Here is an 18,179-nt window from a genome sequence, read left to right as displayed (position 1 = left end):
AAACAAACAGATGTGTTATCATCGACGTTAACCTTGTGCATAACTCTGGACAAAAATCTTTTTGATTTTTCCACAGTGATGACCAGCAGAGTCCCAGTTCTCAGTCTGCTCAAACAGATCTGGACTCCATATTCACGGTCCGTACATGACCAGATAATACTTTAACATTTTCTACCAGTGTTATCTCCTGCAACTTTTCAGGGATCTGTAGGGTCTGTGATTTCAGTTTTAATTTTCTCTGTCATGTTAATTCCAGCTGCTGGAAAAACACGTTATTACCTTTGTGAAGGATGAGCTGAAGGAGATGCAGAAGGTTCTGGAAGAATCAGATTTCACCAAGAGGCAGAGAGGAGACGACGAAGCACTGACGAACAGCAAAGAAGCTGTTCTGAAGATTGCTCAGAACTTTCTGAGGAGGATGAAGCAGGAGGAGCTGGCTGACTATCTGCAGATCAGTAAGACCATTTCTACTACAGAAACTGTGGCTCAGTTTCACAAATTTTGGACCATTCCTCTTTACAAAACTGTTTCAGTTCAGCAATATTATTGGGATCACTGGTGTGAATCGCTCTCTTGAGGTCGTGCCACAGCATCTCAATGGGGTTGGGGTCAGGACTCTGACTGGGCCACTCCAGAAGGCGTATTTTCTTCTGTTGAAGCCATTCTGTTGTTGATTTACTTTTATGCTTTGGGTCGTTGTCCTGTTGCATCACCCATCATCTGTTGAACTTTAGTTGGTGAACAGATGGTCTTAAGTTTTCCTGCAAAATGTCTTGAAAAAATTGGGAATTCATTTTTCTGTCACTGACAGCAATCCGTCCAGGCCCTGAGGCAGCAAAGCAGCCCCAAACCATGATGGCCCCTCCACCATATTTCACAGTTGGGATGAGGTTTTGATGTTGGTGTGCTGTGCCTTTTTGTCTCCACACATAGCGTTGTGTGTTCTTTCAAACAACTCAGTTTTGGTTTCATCTATGGACAGAATATTTTGCCAGTAGTGCTGTGGAACATCCAGGTGCTCTTTTGCAAACTTCAAATGTGCAGCAATGTTTTTTTTGGACTGCAGTGGCTTCCTCCGTGGTGTCCTCCCATGAACTCCATTCTTGTTTAATGTTTTACTTATTGTAGATTTGCCAACACAAAATGTTAGCATGTGCCAGAGATTTCTGTAAGTCTTTAGCTTTTTTGTGCGGTATTAGTTTAAGCAGACGGTGTTTGTCTATTGTTGTGTCTTAGATGAAGATCAGAACACATTTTATGACCAATTTATGCAGAAATCCAAGAAATCCCAAAGGGTTCACATACTTTTTCTTGCAGTTGTACATAAAAGCTAACAGTAAGGCAGACATAAACATGCAACGAATGACAATGACTAAAATGACAATTAAGAGAATAGGTGAAGTAGCTAAGGACAAAGATAAAAAGGAGTAAAATGAGCTGAATGATATAAAACTCTTAAGACATGTAGCTTAGTGTTCACAGATTGGCCTTTTTGAGCCAATGTGTTACTGTGTTATTGAATATTTTGAAGTCAGTCAGTGTTTTTATTTCTGATGGGAGAGTATTCCAGATCTGTAGGCCTTTAACTGAGAAAGAGGACTGGCCAAATGTTGTTTTACATTTATACCTTTTTATAATTGGACATTTATATGAAAAAAACCATCAACTTCCTCTAAAGTTGGTTTATTTTTGATGTCATTTTTAAAGCAGGAACTTAGAGCAGTAGTTCTCAACTGGAGGGTCAGGACCAGATAAGACAAAATGAGGCATGCACAGCTCCACTGTCAACATTAGCTATACAAGCTAGTGTTACCATAGTGTCTAAACAGCAAAGCTTGCATGTCTCTCAGTAGGCTGAAGCAGTGTTAATTTTGTTAGCAAAAACTATGATGAGAAATGTTCGTAAACTACCTTTTTTCAATGAGGAAGACGGGACAAGGACAGGCTAAAAATAGATTACTAATGATAAAAACTCTTTTACTTTTTGTTACAGAGACGAGACAAGGATAAAATGTTTGTGCCGTACTGATGGACATTCGGATTCTGTTACACTTCTCCTTTGTGTGTGTTATAAAGAGCTTTCATGGCTCTTTGCTCTTGTTTTATTAAAAAAAATGTGGTCAAGATCTGATTAATCGGTAGCCAATTACTACTCTAGCGGCAGCTGTTATATACACCCACTTTATGTAACAACAACAATTGCAAACTCATGCCAAAGCAGGTTGGCAGTAGAGTGAAGACATCTTTTTCATTATGAAAAGCTTGAAGTGTAGTTCTTTGCTAAATGTGGTCCAGTTCTGATTAATCTGCTGCTGTTCTATAGCTACAGCAAAGCTAACCACTACACTGATGGCAGCCATTGCTATCCATTCACAGTACAACTAAACCCACCCTGTAGCTACCGCCTCATTCTCCTCAAATGACGGTGATTGTCTAAACTGTTTCTTGTCCAACATCTTTGGAGATTTGCAAGATTGTCTGATGACAATCTGGCAAAAACATTTGCTCTGCAAGGTTATTTGGTCTTCTCCCCTTTTTGTTAAAAGATAAATTGCTTGAAAAATTTCTGATGTGGAGTAGTAGTTGAGCAGGTGGAAATTTCTGGAGGCTCATGAAACTATAAAGGGCCAAGCGCCTTATACAACTCAACTTAAAAAAAAACCCCAGAAACATCCCTTTAATTCCTGTTATAGCTGTGTAACATTACCAGAACATCACTTATTAGTTAGTTAGTATTAAAAGGTTTTCTCTTACCTTAGAGCTGCTCATGCATACCTTATTTTTAAAATTCTCTACAAAAATGTTGAAATGTAGTATGTTTCTTTGTTCCACATACAATTTAAAGACACTAATATTATTCCAACAAGGTCAATGTGTCTCAATATACTAAGATACAAAAATAGATATTTTCTTTGTCTTTATTCAGGATATCCTCTTCAGGTTTGTGCGCTGCATAAGCACAAATCTAGCCTGAAGGATAGGTTCCAGCACATTTTCGAGGGGATTGGTAATATAGGGAACCGGACCTTCCTGAACCAGATCTACACAGAGCTCTACATCACAGAGGGAGGGACAGGTGGGCTCAACGATCAGCACGAGGTCAGAGTGATTGAAACGGTATCCAGGAAACAATCCAAAACAGAAACAACAATAAGACAGGAGGACATTTTTAAAGCTTCCTGTGAAAGAGACGGACCAATCAGAAAAGTGATGACGAAGGGTGTGGCTGGCATCGGGAAAACTGTCTTAACGCAGAAATTCGCTCTGGACTGGGCCGAAGACAAAGCCAACCAGAGCATCCAGCTCATGTTCCCTTTCACTTTCAGAGAGCTGAATGTCCTGAAGAACAGACGGTACAGCTTGGTGGAACTTGTTCATCATTTCTTCCCTGAGACTAAAAGAGCAAGAATCAGGAGGTTTGAAGAGTACCAGGTCGTCTTCATCTTTGACGGTCTGGATGAGTGTCGGCTTCTTCTGGACTTCCACAATAATGAGACTCTGACTGATGTTACAGAGCCATCATCTGTCGACGTGCTGCTGACGAACCTCATCAAGGGGAACCTGCTTCCTGATGCTCGCCTCTGGATAACCACACGACCTGCAGCAGCCAGTCAGATCCCTCCTGAGTATGTAGACCGGGTGACTGAGGTCCGAGGGTTCTCTGACGCGCAGAAGGAGGAGTACTTCAAGAAGAGATTCAGCAATAAGAATCAAGCCAGCAGAATCATCTCCCAGATCAAGATGTCTCCAGTCCTCCACATCATGTGCCACATCCCAGTCTTCTGCTGGATCACAGCCACAGTTTCTGAGGACGTGTTCACAACCAGAGAGGAGGGTGATCTGCCCAAGACCCTGACTGAGCTGTACATCCACTTACTAGTGGTTCAGACCAAACAGAAGGGCATCAAGTATGATGGAGGAGGTGGCACAGACTCACACTGGAATAAAGTAAGCAGAGAGATGATGGTGTCTCTGGGAAAACTGGCCTTTGAGCATCTGCAGAAAGGAAACCTGGTTTTCTATGAATCTGACCTGATAGAGTGTGGCATCGATGTCAAAGCAGCCCCGCTGACTTCAGGAGTGTTCACACAGATCTTTAAAGAGGAAAAAGGACTGTACCAAGACCGGGTGTTCTGCTTCATCCATCTGAGTGTTCAGGAGTTCCTGGCTGCTCTTCATGTCCACATGATGTTCTTTAACTCTGGAGTTAATCTGCTATCTAAAGAGGAAATCACATCCAATCACTCTCAGATGAAAAACCACAAAGCTGCAGCAGCACACTTCTACCAGAGTGCTGTGGACCAGGCTTTACAGAGTCCAAATGGACACCTGGACTTGTTCCTCCGCTTCCTCCTTGGTCTCTCTCTTCAGGAAAACCAGACTCTCCTCAAAGGCCTGCTGACACTGACAGAAGGTAGAAGAGAGGAAACGGTCCAGTACATCAAGAAGATGGTCAGTGAAGATATCTCCTCAGAGAAAAGCATCAACATGTTCCACTGTCTGAATGAACTGAATGATCGTTCTCTAGTGGAGGAGATCCAGCAGGCTCTGAGATCCGGACGGCTGTCAGCAGATGAACTGTCTCCTGCTCAGTGGTCAGCTCTGGTCTTCATCCTGCTGTCATCAGGAAAAGACTTGGACGTGTTTGACCTGAAGAACTACTCGACTTCAGACGAGGCTCTTCTCAGGCTGCTGCCAGTGGTGAAATTCTCAAACAAAGCTCTGTAAGCACACAGTAAGACTGATTCATCAGTAATGTTTAAACCACCATCTATGGTGGCTCTCAAGGTCCATTGTACAAGTATTTCATAATGGCAAAAATCATTTAATCAAACAACAGTATCTACTAACTAATTGCTAGTTGTTAGCATAAATACAAATATATGCCTTTTTTCTGCAAAAGTATTTTATTTTATGCAAATAGCATTCCAACTTCTTCATGTTTTATGTTTGGTGAAATATTTAATCTTCTAAAAAAAAATCTTAAATATTCTGCAAAAATATTTAACCCTCTATGAAAAATATTTAATCCTCTGCAAAAGATATATCTTCTATAAAATGTCTCCTCCTGCAAATATTTATGCCAAGTATATTTGAGCTTCTAAAAATATTGTTTACTCTGAAAAATTACTTTATTTCTTACTTATTTAAAAAAATAAAATAAAATGTTCGAAAATATCCGTCAGATATTTCTGTTGGTGCAAATGAAAATCAACCTTCTGAAAAAATGTGAATTTTTACCTTCTGTAAATTTGTTATGTGCTGTTTAAAAAACAATTTGACCTCCTTGAGATTTTTTATTTAAAAAAAAAAATTGTATTTTACTCTGCAAAAATTTCTTCAATATGTCACTTTTTCTATTTTCTGTTAAAATATTTAACCTTCTGTCAAATATTTTTGTTTCTGCAGAATATCTTTCCTTTTATAAAAATAATAAACCTTCTACAAAAAGGTCTACCTTCTGTTCTTTAAAATAATTAAAATTCCTTGAACTATTTCTATTTTTAGGAAAAGTAATTACACTCCTGCAAAAATACTTAACATTCTGCGTAATTTTGAGTCTGCATGTGCAATGCTTCATCATTTACGAAGTATTTAAACTTCTTCAAAACATTTAAAAAACATCAACGTATGCTTCAACAACGTATTTTCCTCTGCAAAATCTTGCCTTTTTAAGGAAAAGATTCAACCTTCTCCAAGTTTTTTAACCTTCTACAAAAAATGTAAACAAACAAACAAACAAAAAAAATTCTTAGCAAACAAGCCAGTATTCTTCTTTAGAGTATTTCCCCTCCCCTGAAAGCTACATGTTATTCCAAAAATCTTATAGCTACCGAACATATTTTTCTCCCTCCCTTATTCTACATAAATATTTGGTTTCCCCTAAAAATATTTAACCCGTGTAATATTTATGTTTCTGCTAAATTTCTTACCTTTTGCTTAAGTGTCAAACATTTTACCAAAAATCATACCTGCTGAATATCTCATGTTCTGAAATATTTAATTATTTTTAAAAATAATCAATCTTATTCAAAAAAATTACATTCTTCAAATTTTTCAGCCTCTACAAAGTATTTTAACCTCTGGAAAAAAATCACATGCAGCAAAAATATTTGATCTTCTGCACAATATTGCATCCTCCATGAAAAGATTTAACCTCCTGTGAAATTATTAATAAAAGAAGAAATAACTTTCACACATGAAATATTTATCGTTATATTAAAAACTTTATTTTGCAAAAGGTAGAACACTTTTTAATTTAGTTAAGTGTTTGTTCAATCCTAAAATATATGTACAGTTGACCTTCAGGGCCACCGTAAGCATTTCTTAAAGAAGGAATAACTCTGATTATTGTCTCTTCAGGTTGAGTGGCTGTAACCTCTCAGAGAAAAGCTGTGAAGCTCTGTCTTCAGTCCTGAGCTGTCCATCCTCCAGTCTCAGAGACCTGGACCTGAGTAACAACAATCTTCACGATTCAGGAGTAAAGCTACTGGCTGAAGGACTCGCGAGTCCAAATTGTGCACTGGAGATTATCAGGTCAGGGTCTGGAGAACTTTTCAACTGATGACGGGTGAAATCTCGAATCAATTTTAGCTTCACTGGCATTTTGGATAAGCATGATGATCATTTAAAAACAACCCAGATTATAAAAGTACTTCTTACAATTCAAACCGGCTACCTGATAGTTATAAGACACAGCTAAAGGAAGTAGTGACATACAGCGGTGGGTTTGAGAAAAAGGGTCGGGCAGTTTATGAAGTAGCCTAAACGGCAATAATCTTAAAAACAAAGAAAGTAAACATTGAGAAGAATATTATGCTGTGAATAAAAATAGCTGTCATATAAACATATCTTGTATTTTGTTGTAAAGAATAACATTCGCATTGAATAATAATCTTTTTAACAAAAAATTTGTCAAACTGTGATTCTCTCCAGACAGTTGGAGTTGAGATCTCTTCTCCCACTGTGATTTAAATCTGCTTCTCTTTGGGGAGGCTGGGGGAAAATTAGGGAAAATGTTTCTCTAAAGTCTTAATATTTAGGACAACTGATGAGAAGCTGTGTCCTCCTCATTACATTTAGCTTATGTACATTTTCTCTGTTGTTTGCAGGCTGTCCGGCTGCCTGATCACAGAACAAGGCTGTGCTTCTCTGGCCTCAGCACTGACCTCCAACCCTTCTCATCTGAGAGAGCTGGACCTGAGCTACAATCATCCAGGAGAAACCATAGAGAAGATGCTGTCTGCTGGAGTAGATAATCCAGAGTGGTCGCTCAGGTATGGCGAGCCTCATGTTTAAAGCAATGCAGCACAACTAGATGTCATGCTGTTTACAAAGAGAGCCTGGAATTCACAGGGCAGAGATTTATACTCTAAAGCATGTGATGCTGTGCAGAGCAGTGTTGGACCCTGGCATGTTGTTCAGACACAGTGTAAAGCTGTTTTCACACGTGCACAAAAACATTCACTTCAACTTCAACCTGGAAATTGTCCTGCCCGCCCTCTGGTTAAATTTCTTTTCGAAGATGGAGTGAGCTCATGTGGGATTGCAGCAGGAAATATTCAGGAAACTCAGAGCCAACAAGCAGGCAGGGGCAGTGTTTATACTGCAAATGATAAGCAACTGTTGTGGCCATTGTACGTGGCGTGAATCTGCTTCTCCTCTCCTGTTTCCATAAATGTTCTTCCCCTTTATAAGCTGATACTGTGAATTTGTCTATCAACACAGACCATCAACACAAAGGCAATTATTAGGTGGATGAAGCTTCATCTGCATATGTAGATAAATAGCTCTGGAGGATTTCAGGGTTAATTGTCCAGAACAGTCTAGTTCATGTGTGAGACTTTAGTTTGATGGTGAATGAGTGTTTCTGCTGATCTGACCCCTGTCTTCCTTTCAGGTCAGACCCTTGTGGAGCCCAGTGGTTGAGACCAGACCTGAAGAAGTGTAAGTAGGTTTTGATTTGATCCATGAATAAAAATGATAGATATTCAACCACAGGCCTGGTCCACGTGTAGGTGGGTAGTTTTAAACACTACGTTTCTCCTCATCCGTTTTCAGAAGTAATTAGTGCTGTCAATTGTTTAAAAAAATGAATCAAGTTCATCATACCACTATGCTGTGATTAATCATGATTAATCACAGCATTTATTTAGTTTTAGTTATTTTTAGATTTTTAAATGTCCTTATTATAAAGTGTTTATTTTCATTATTTTAACTTTATGTACAGCACTTTGAAAGTGCTTTTTATTAAAAATATATATTATTATTTTTATTATTATTATCTATAAATTAACATTTAAAACACTACCATTTACTTGCATTTTTGTTTGAGATAAATTAGTACAAGTATGGTGTTTAAATGAAGAAATATTAAACAAACTAGAGTTTTAACCTTATTTATGGTTTGTAAATCAGAGTGTCTTACTTCACTGAGCAATAATATTTATAAACTGCAGTAGAGCACAGCAGACAAACACATCAGGTAGAAAATAACTTGTGCTGTAAAGTGAATTATCAGGTGTGCTGTTACCCCGAGGTAGCTGAAGTTGCTGACTGATGTCCAGTGGGTTCTCACCAGTGTAATAAATGTAGCTGTCATACAGGTTACAGATTTTTGTGACAGTAGTTCTCGTAGGTGTTCTGTGGTATGGGTCATCTGAGGCGACCCGGATGATGTCTTGAAGCCCCTTGTCGTCACCGATGTCTAAGGTCTGCAGTCTCTGGCGACCCATTAGCGATCTCATCAGTTAGTTTAGAGGTTGTCGTTTTGGGGACAAATCCAGGTCTGCTGGACTGTGCCAGCATAGCTTGGCATTATGGCTTGATCCCGTGTTGTTGCTAGCGTCTTTGCTAACATTAGCAAAGATGCGTTTTGCCTGGAGGTGGTACTTCAGACTCATTGTGCTTCGGTGTAAAGACAGTTCATCACCGCAGTATGAACACACAACTTTTGTTTCATCCAGACCTCCATTAGGCAGCTTTTAAAATCTGAATTTGCCATGAAGCAGACCTGGGTCTGTCTCCTCACTCATCACTGCTGGCTGTGTTTGACCCGCCTTTAACCTTTTCACCCCAGGGACATAAACATCCGCGCAGGAGGACTTACAGGAGGAAGTTGTGGTCAAACTTAGTCATATGATTAAATTGCGTTATTATTTTTTTAACATGTGAAGGTTTCCAGATTAATCACGAGCGTTAACGCGTTAATGTTAAAAGGCCTAGTAACAATGTTGTGCACATTCTACATTCTTGAAAAAAGTCTTCACTCATATTAAGGCACAGAAATGCACTATTATGCAGTTTGCTACATGACCATTTGTCATTCCTGTTGCTCTTTGTCAGTCCCCAGTTTTGACGGTGAGCTGTGATGTTGCAGTCAGGCCAAAAACTGGCTGAATCTGAATCTGAGCCGGCCTTAAGACACACAGTACATTCAGAAAGTATTCAGACCCCCTTCACTTTTTCAGTGTTGGTATGTTGCAGTCTGATGCCACAGTTGTTTAAATTTATTTTCCTCTCCTTGACCTACACTCAGTACCCCATCATGACAAAGTGAAAACAGAATTTGAGAAATTTTTTCAAATTTGTTATAAAGACAAAGAAAAACTATCACATTTACACAAATGTTGCACTCAGTACTTAGTTGAAGCACCTTTGGCAGCAGTTACAGCCTTGATTCTTTATGAATATAATTGAACAGATGAGCAGACATTTTCAGGTCTCTCCACAGATGTTGGATAGGGTTCAGGTCAGGGTTCTGGTTTGGCCCCTCCAGGACATTCACAGCATTGTCCGTTAGCCCATCCTGTGCCGTCTTGGCTGTATGCTTAGGGTCGTTGTCATGCTGGAAGGTGAACCTTCAGCCCAGTCTGAAGTCCTAAACACTGATGAGCAGGTTTACACTGAGGATATCTCTGTACTTGGCTCCATTCAGCTCTCCCTCAACCCTGACCAGTCCTCCAGTCCCTGCTGCTGAAACACACCCCCACAGCATGATGCTGCCACCACCATACTTCACTGTTGGGATGGTATTGTGCAGGTGCTGAGCAGTGCCTGGGTTCCTCCAGACATAATGTTTAGAATTGAGGCCGAACAGTTCAATCTTGGTTTCATCAGTCTAGATAATCTTGTTTCTCACAGCCTGAGAGTCCTTTGGCAGCTCTTTTTTGCAAACTGAGGGGAGGTTTTCATCTATCCGCTCTACCATAAAGCCGGGAGTGGTGCAAGGCTGCAGTGATGGTTGTCCTTCTGGGACTTTGTCTCAGCTCCACACAGGATCTCTGGAGCTCAGTCAGAGTGACCATCAGGTTCTTGGTCACCTCTCTTACTAAGGCTGTTCGCCATGATTGCTCAGGTTGGCTCTTGGAAGAATCCTGGTTGTGCCAAACTTCTTCCATTTGAAAATCATGGAGGCCGCTGTGCTCTTGGGAACCTTCAGTGCAGCAGAAATGTTTCTGTAGCCTTCCCCAGATCTGTGCCTGTCAACAATCCTGTCTCTGAGCTCTGCAGGCAGTTCCTTTGACCTCGTGGCTTGGTTTTTTCTCTGGTAAGCATTGTCAGCTGTGAGGCCTTCTATTGAAAGGTGTGACGTTCTTGATAATTTATTTGATAATGGAGCTTTCAGTCGCTAGAATAAATCAGGCAGGTAGTGTTGTGATTGAAAATAGAGTTGGAGCATGAAATGCTGTAAGATCTATGATGTAAATGTTATATTGCCATCTGTACTAGCATTAATATGTATACATTTATATATATGTATTTTATTGTCTCTCCTTGTCCTTGATATGAGAATGAAATATGGAATTATTAATTAATTTTTTATCTTTATTTATTTATTTATTTTTATTATTATTATTATTTTTTTTTTTATGTATTGTAAAGATATCTCATCAATTTGTTACTGCAGAAAAAGACCCACGTGGAAGGGGAGGGTTTGGGGCTTAAAACTAAGATGAAAAGATAGTTGCAAGTTTGTAATTTTAAGTTTTGTGTACCTCTGTTGATTGTAGTTGTGAATTTAGAAAATCATACTGATACATGAGGATGTACACCTGTTTCATTTTGAAATGAATTAAAAAAGTTTTAAAAAAGAAAAGAAAAGAAAAGAAAGGTGTGACGTTCCAAATCCTGTCCAATCAAGTTAATTTACCTCAGGTGGATTCCAATCAAGGTGTAGAAACATCTCAGCAAAGATCCAGAGACATGGGAAGAACCTGAGCTACATTTATGAGGAGATTTATGAGAGGAAAAAATGAATTTAATGCATTAATGCATCTAGCTGCAACATAATAAGGCTGAAAAAAGTGACGGGGGTCTGAATACTTTCTGAATGCTCTGTATATTGTCCATAACTGCTGCTACAGATGGTCAGTAAATAACTGCAGCTCTGTCTCATTCTCTCCATCAGATTCCTCTCGCCTCATTTTTGACACAAACACAGTGAACGGAAACATCCAACTATCCAATGGGAACAGAACGGGGACATACCTGGAGCAGGATCAGTCCTATCCTGAACATCCAGACAGGTTTGACAAGTGTCCTCAGTTGCTGTGTGAATCTGAGCTGACTGGTCGCTGTTACTGGGAGGTGGAGTGGACCGGACTGGTGTACGTCTCCGTGAGCTACAGAGGAATCAGCAGGAGGGGAGACAGATTCGACAGCAGGTTTGGCAGGAATGATCAGTCCTGGAGTCTGGAGTGCTCTGAAGATGGCTACTGCTTCTGGCACAACAACAAAGCCGAGTACATCACAGTCACCTCCTCCTCCTCCTCCTCTTCCTCCTCCAATAGAGTAGCAGTGTACTTGGACTATCCTGCTGGTACTCTGTCCTTCTACAAAACCTCAGACGACAAAATGATCAACCTCCACACCTCTGAAACCACATTCACTGAGCCGGTTTATCCAGGGCTTGGGTTGGGTTTCTGGCCTAACAGATATGGATCTTCAGCATCTCTGTGCTCTCTGTAGGAGGAGTGATCTCCAACAGTAAAACACTTTCCTGAAAGGTTTTACTGTATAAAATCAAGTTCCTGGTCTCAGTTTGATTGGAGGATAAGGGAATGGACTGTCTATGAGACTATGACTGTAGTAGGAGCTGAGTCCTTCTGAGGAGGGAGAATAAGGAAATAAAGACTCATTTAAATGTAAAGGGAAGAACACAGGAGGAAAGGACTGCACAATAATTTGCATTTTTATTTTCTAGTGATAGGAGCTTTTGCAATAAGCACATTTCTTTAGTCAGAATTTATCACACTACATTAGAAAAAAAAAGTTCGGTAAAAAAGCAATTCTTTCTCACTCAGCATGTGCGCACTTTACACTATTTTCACACAGTTAGGTCAAATTCCAGCTGCTTATCAGCTACCCTCTGAGTCACTGATGCTTCAGTGGTTAAATAAAAAGCCTGATTTATTCCGAACTCATGAGAGACATGTCGCAGACATGTGGTAGAGTGCCTCACATGTTTTTCCCTCATGGTGCAGGCCTAAAAATACATATGAAAAGGGTGAATAATTACCAGCGTTTCAACTGTGATGCATCTAGCCTAGAAGTTTAAGACATGCCATCAAGGATTTGACATGCTCACTTATTCCTTCAAATATTCGCCATCAGCCACAATATCATACAGCAGGGGTGCCCAAATTTTTACAGACAGGGCGGCATACAGAAAAATATAAGTGTGACTGAGCCAGCTTGATATATATCTTACCTTTAGTATGTATAAGTTAACAAAACCAACTCAGCAGGGGTTAAGATATGCTTAGAAAGTCAATATAATCAAAGGAAAAACAGGCCATAATCATTTTAACATTTATGGCTGACAGGCATATGCCAATAATTGTTAGGGATTATGAGGTGGCCATCAGATCTCAGGGGGACCCTGTGTAGCCCTGCTAGCTCTGGATCCGCCCCTGGTACGGATGTGAACAACACTGAGCAGCAGAGAGGGGAGACACTGATGGCTCACATTCAGACACAAAACAAAGGCAAACTGCACCTGTGGCAACAGGTCTGATTGAAACACCTGAATTCAACAACCAACAGGTGAGGCCAAATACTTCACCCTGCATATAATGTAAATTTATGACATCCCTGGTTTGTCCAGTTAAGAGACAGTCCAAACAGACACTAATATACACCTAGAATTTTATTTAGTTTTTCCTTATCAGCTGGTAGAGCCCTCTGTTCACCCTGAATTTTGGCTAGTGCTGCTACTCCTGAAGTCGTTTTTCTTTGTTTTGTTTTTTGTTTTGTTTTGTTTTGTTTTTTTTTAACTTCAGATGATTTAAATAGGAAAATGCACCTCTAAGACCACAAACACCAAAAAAGTGTGTGGTCACTGTTAAGATTGTTGTTGGTAAAAGCTGGCACCTCATAGGTCACCTGCCTCCAGATCAGCCAATAGGACAGTTCAGTCGCAGTTGCCAGATTCATCCTGTAGAGGGCAGCTGCTTTGTACATTTCTAACAAATTGAGTAGATGTTTTACTAAATTGATCAACATCACCTCTCAGTACTCATAAACAGAGGTTTTTGACTGAAATTCATGTCCTGGGAGTTTAGCTCTTTAAAGTCAAGAATAATCAGTTATGATTATAAGTGTCACATAATAATTCTCATATTTGAGCCCTAAAACTGCATTTATTTGTACAACTTTTACATTTTACATACAACTTTTTCATTTGCAGCATTTGCTGCAGAAGGAAAAAGTGTTAAAAAGGAATGACATTAAATGGATTTAACATGACAGCTTGTTTTGGATTTTTTTAAAAAGAAAAAAAAAGAGGGAAAGTATTTTTATGACAGTACGGTTTTTATCTGATAAATGTTTGAGTCTTTGTCTTGAATTATTGAATTTGTGATTCTAAAGACACATTAAAACAACTGAGGGAAAAGGTTAAGATTTCAAACAAAAGTCTTCAGGTACTAATAGCTTAAAGAAGCTGCATTAGCATGAGACACTGTAGTTATTAAAGGTCACATATTTTACCCCTTTAAGACAAGTTCATATTGGTCTCAGAGGTCCCCAAAACATGCCTGTGAAGGTTATTGTTAAAAAAAAACTCTCCAGTATTTTTGCACGTCTAAAAACCCCTCTGTTTCAGCCCTGCTCAGGACGAGCTTTTTTTTTGTTTGTGGATTTAAATGTTAACGAGCTGCCTGACTCCGCCCCTGACCACGCCCCCTGTCATTTAATGTCTGTCCTGATCCTCCAAGGATCAGAGGAAGAGGGCAGAACTTTCTTCCAATCAGGGAGAACTTGGGGGCGGGCTAACTCCCCACATGACATCATGAGGGGAAAATCTGAGAACGCCCCACTCCAACACATATTTATATGTGACCTTTAAATGCAGTTATTACCCAGGTAGGGTGGAGAGGCCATTTCTAAAACATATCATGGTCCATTATTGTATAAAAATGTATATTTGATGTTTTTTGTGATAACTATATCTCAGTTATATCTATTGTTCTTGTTTATTCAGCTGTACCTCGATTCACATTTTTCTTATTGTCTATTTATTAGTTCTTGTAAACTTTTTGATGTTTCACACCTCGTCTACACGGTATATTTATTCATAACCTTAACCTCTTGACTTTTCGTCAGCCATGCCCTAAGGGAAACCCTGTACAGTCAAAACTCAACATGAGTGCTACTTGTTTCATATTTTTTAGATGTTCTTTATTGTATTGAAGCCTATTTAGTAAATTCTTGTCTTCCTTTTACAGATTTTAGAGATGTAGACTCTGAGTTGGTCTAAACTAATTATTAGCATTAGCAGCACCAGCTGGTTGACTGATCACACCTGGCCAGCTATCTGCCTTTGTCTTTGGCCCTGTCCCAATCACCAGCCCTGAGGCCAAGGTACTGAGCAGAGACAGACTTTAACAGCATCAGCTCTACAGAGTGTGAGTGAAAACAAATAAACTGTAAATGATATTGGCAAAATATTTGTGTGTTGAAGTTGTTGATTTTTTTCTATACCCTTAAATAGAATGGGTTTAAAAGGATCAAATCTGCATTAGACTGAGCATCTTGAGGGTGTGAGATGGTGTAAAATAGAGTAACAGAGCACACTGTCATGACACTACATGGAAACAGACTGCATTGATTTAAGCCCACATTAGGCTGGCCACACACTAGACCAGGGGTGTCAAATTCTCTCACAGCAGGGGCCAGATCCTGGATTCAGGACTAACCTGAGGGCCTAACAGGGTCATCTTTTTAACCATAAATTGTCAACCTTGTTTAACCGGTAATAAAATATGAATAAAAATTAAAAAAAAAAAAAAAAAGCAGTGATGATAATTTTGACATTTAAAAAGTTTAAAAGATAAGTTTAAAGACTCACAATCTCAAAACATGAAACTGAAATTGAAAAATGATGTTTTTTAATGGTAAATATATCAGAAAGAAAGCCAAAATCAGGAGTTTAAAAGGTCAAAATATGAAATAAAATTTGTAATCATGAAATTAAATATCAAAATTTTTAAATTGCAAGTCTAAAAGGTCAAACTATGGGATTATGGAGTCAAAGTTTGGAGTTAAAAATATGAGGTAAAATACAAAATAATTGGTTAAAAAGGTCCAAATATCACTAAAAAAATTAGAATTATGAATCTTAAAGCGCAAAATATTATATGAGAAGTCAAAATTATGAATTGAAATGCTCAAAGTATGAAATTAAAAGTCAAAATCCGAAGTTTGAGTCATAATTGTGAGATGCTAAATTGAAAATATGAAATTAAAACACAAATGAATTTCTTTTCCCACATTCCTGACTTGTTATCTAAATAATTTTTCAGATTTTGTGACTTAACAAGGATATCTTAAATCATCGAGGATAAGTTCACATTTCTGCAGACCTCAGACTGATGGGCCAGTTAGAACAGAAATATCAGATTATTTTGTGGCCAGATTTAACTGTTCAATGGGCCGGATTTGGCCCCCGGGCCTTGAGTTTGACACCTGTGCACTAGACGATTTTCAGTTCTTCAACGAATTCAAAAACCTGGGAGACCACAGACATAAAGACAATTTCAAAAGATTTTTCATCTCTAATCCTCTGAACACACACACTAAACAACTCAGCCGGACTGTCAGATCACAGATCAGCACATTAAAGTGCTGATCTGAGCCCTTATCAATACCACTATCAATACTTTCTAGTTTGATAGAAAGACAAAATCAGGGCAAATATTTAAACTACAAGGGGTCTTAGCTGAGTAGAGCTTGAGTTAAAAAGTCATGATTCAGTCAGTCACATCTATTGTATATCCCTCAGATATAAACACAGATTCACACTGTATTTATTGAAGTTTCTCATCAAAACCTAAATTGTCCCATTTTTATGTGACATTTGAACACATCATAACATAGAATACAGTTTAATTTACTGAGGTTACCTGAACTCGAAGTTTTAGAGCACTTTCCAGCATTTATCTGAGCAGCTGAAGAAGAAAACTGTCCTGAAGCAGCTGAACAGAGTGGTGTGACCATGGAGTGATCCCGTGTTGTTGTTAGCGTCTTTGCTAACATTAGCAAAGATGTGCTTTGCGTGAAGGTGGAACTTCAGACTCGTGCTGCAGCATGTACCCACCATTTTGGTTTTTATCTCAACTAACATTCTCCAGCTTTTTAAAAAGCAGACCTGGGTCTGTCTCCTCACTCATCACTGCTGGCTGTGTCTGACCCTCTCACCTCTTCACCCCCAGGCGTGCTTCAGCAGACCAAGACCTTCTGGATGATGCTATGCTTCCATAATCTTGCAAAGCAGATGGTTTCCTTGTTTCTCAGTGGCGAATCCATCTTGCAAAGCTCCCATCTGAACCGTTTGGGGCCGGTTAGAAAGTGACAGGACCAATCAGCGACAAGGGGCAGTACTTTCAGGCACGGCAGAGTCGGGACGTATACAAGCAGCAGCAAGAGCTGGTGCAGTTATGGAGGAAGAGATTAGCGTGGATGCTGCTAAAGCGCCAGTTTTATCAGAATTTGACAACATTTCTTCATTAAGAGAAGAACAAAGAACAGCAGTGAGTGGTTTTCTTTTCAAAAATGACAAAAATTGAGTATGTCTATAGTCGCCATGTTTCGTGTTAGTTCTCAGTAGCTGCACAGCTCAATAGCGGCTTCGTCACGTGTTTTGTTGCTCTGATTGGCCCCGTAGAGATGTGACAGAACGTTCACCCAATCACACTCCCAGTTTTTTCGAAGCCTCTGCCTTTTCTCAGACGTTTCCTATTGAACCTTTCCCAGATGGATGTGTGAAACAAATCCATCTGGTGTGTCAGGTTAATGCTTCCGGGTGTAGCAACAGTTTGTGGAAGGTCCTTTTCTATTCAGACATGACTTTGCTCCAGAGCACAAAGAAGGATAGAAAGACATGGTTCTATGAGTTCACTGTGGAAGAACTTGAGTAGCCCTCACAGAGCCCTGGCCTCAACCCCATCCAGTATCTTTAGGATGAACTGGAATGAAGATGTGAGCCTAAATCTAGATATTGTTTACCTTCTTTACTTCATTTGGGAGTTTGGCGAATCCATCATCCGTTTGTTGATATTTTCTTATGGACATGGTGGTGCTAAAGTTTAATTTCTCATCAATCCTGTGGCCATTTTCACAGCCTTCACTGCTCACACGTGAATATTCCTTCTCCTCCCTCCTGGTCCTCCAGCCTCGCTGTGCTTAACAGGGAGCTGCTGACTTTTTAGGTGACTCTGGAAAGGTGACAGCCTTGAAGCGGAGCACCTTTTCTTAATTTGGACTGACCACTAAAATTTGTCAGCTGTCAGGAGGCTCAATGCCAGATAAGCCAGCTCATCCCATTTATTTAACAGATTCAGCCTTTCTCTTTCTCATCGTCCTCATCCTGAGATCGCTGAACTCAATGCTCTCTCTCATCTGAGTGATCTGACCTTTGCAGAAGAGTTTCTCCGTCCTGGTCTGGAGAGACATGGGGCATTCAGAAGGAGGTTAGACAGCCTTATCTTTGTCCATTTAACATTTCATACTAGGATACTGATTATTATCATCATCATAATAGAATATTATCATGGACAAAATGAGATTTGGAATTAAAAAGTTAAAGAATTTAATATTCCAGCATGATCGGAGGATCATGAGTGGACGTCACCTCATACCTCAGGGCTCTGCTCCCTTAATTGGCTCACAATTTGACA

The 18,179-nt window shown here is 39.5% G+C and overlaps 1 protein-coding gene across 3 annotated transcripts in view; it reads left to right on the top strand.

The window, feature by feature from the left end:
- The window catches only part of LOC121511030 (NLR family CARD domain-containing protein 3-like), a 31,977-nt gene extending 17,038 nt beyond the window's left edge, over positions 1–14,939 (top strand). For all 3 annotated transcript variants that reach the window (XM_041789510.1, XM_041789511.1, XM_041789512.1), the window contains 7 exons: positions 77–137; positions 257–455; positions 2,927–4,724; positions 6,364–6,537; positions 7,113–7,277; positions 7,901–7,947; positions 11,411–14,939. In XM_041789510.1, coding sequence (XP_041645444.1) covers positions 77–137; positions 257–455; positions 2,927–4,724; positions 6,364–6,537; positions 7,113–7,277; positions 7,901–7,947; positions 11,411–11,970 — 3,004 coding nt within the window. In that variant the 3' untranslated portion in view covers positions 11,971–14,939. The remainder of the gene's footprint in view (positions 1–76; positions 138–256; positions 456–2,926; positions 4,725–6,363; positions 6,538–7,112; positions 7,278–7,900; positions 7,948–11,410) is intronic.
- Positions 14,940–18,179: the final 3,240 nt, after the last annotated feature.

The sequence above is a fragment of the Cheilinus undulatus genome, linkage group 6 (genome assembly GCF_018320785.1).
Source record: "Cheilinus undulatus linkage group 6, ASM1832078v1, whole genome shotgun sequence".
Lineage (NCBI taxonomy): Eukaryota > Metazoa > Chordata > Actinopteri > Labriformes > Labridae > Cheilinus > Cheilinus undulatus.
The sequence above is the reverse complement of the archived record's forward strand: the minus strand, read 5'-3'. Positions and strand labels throughout refer to the sequence as shown.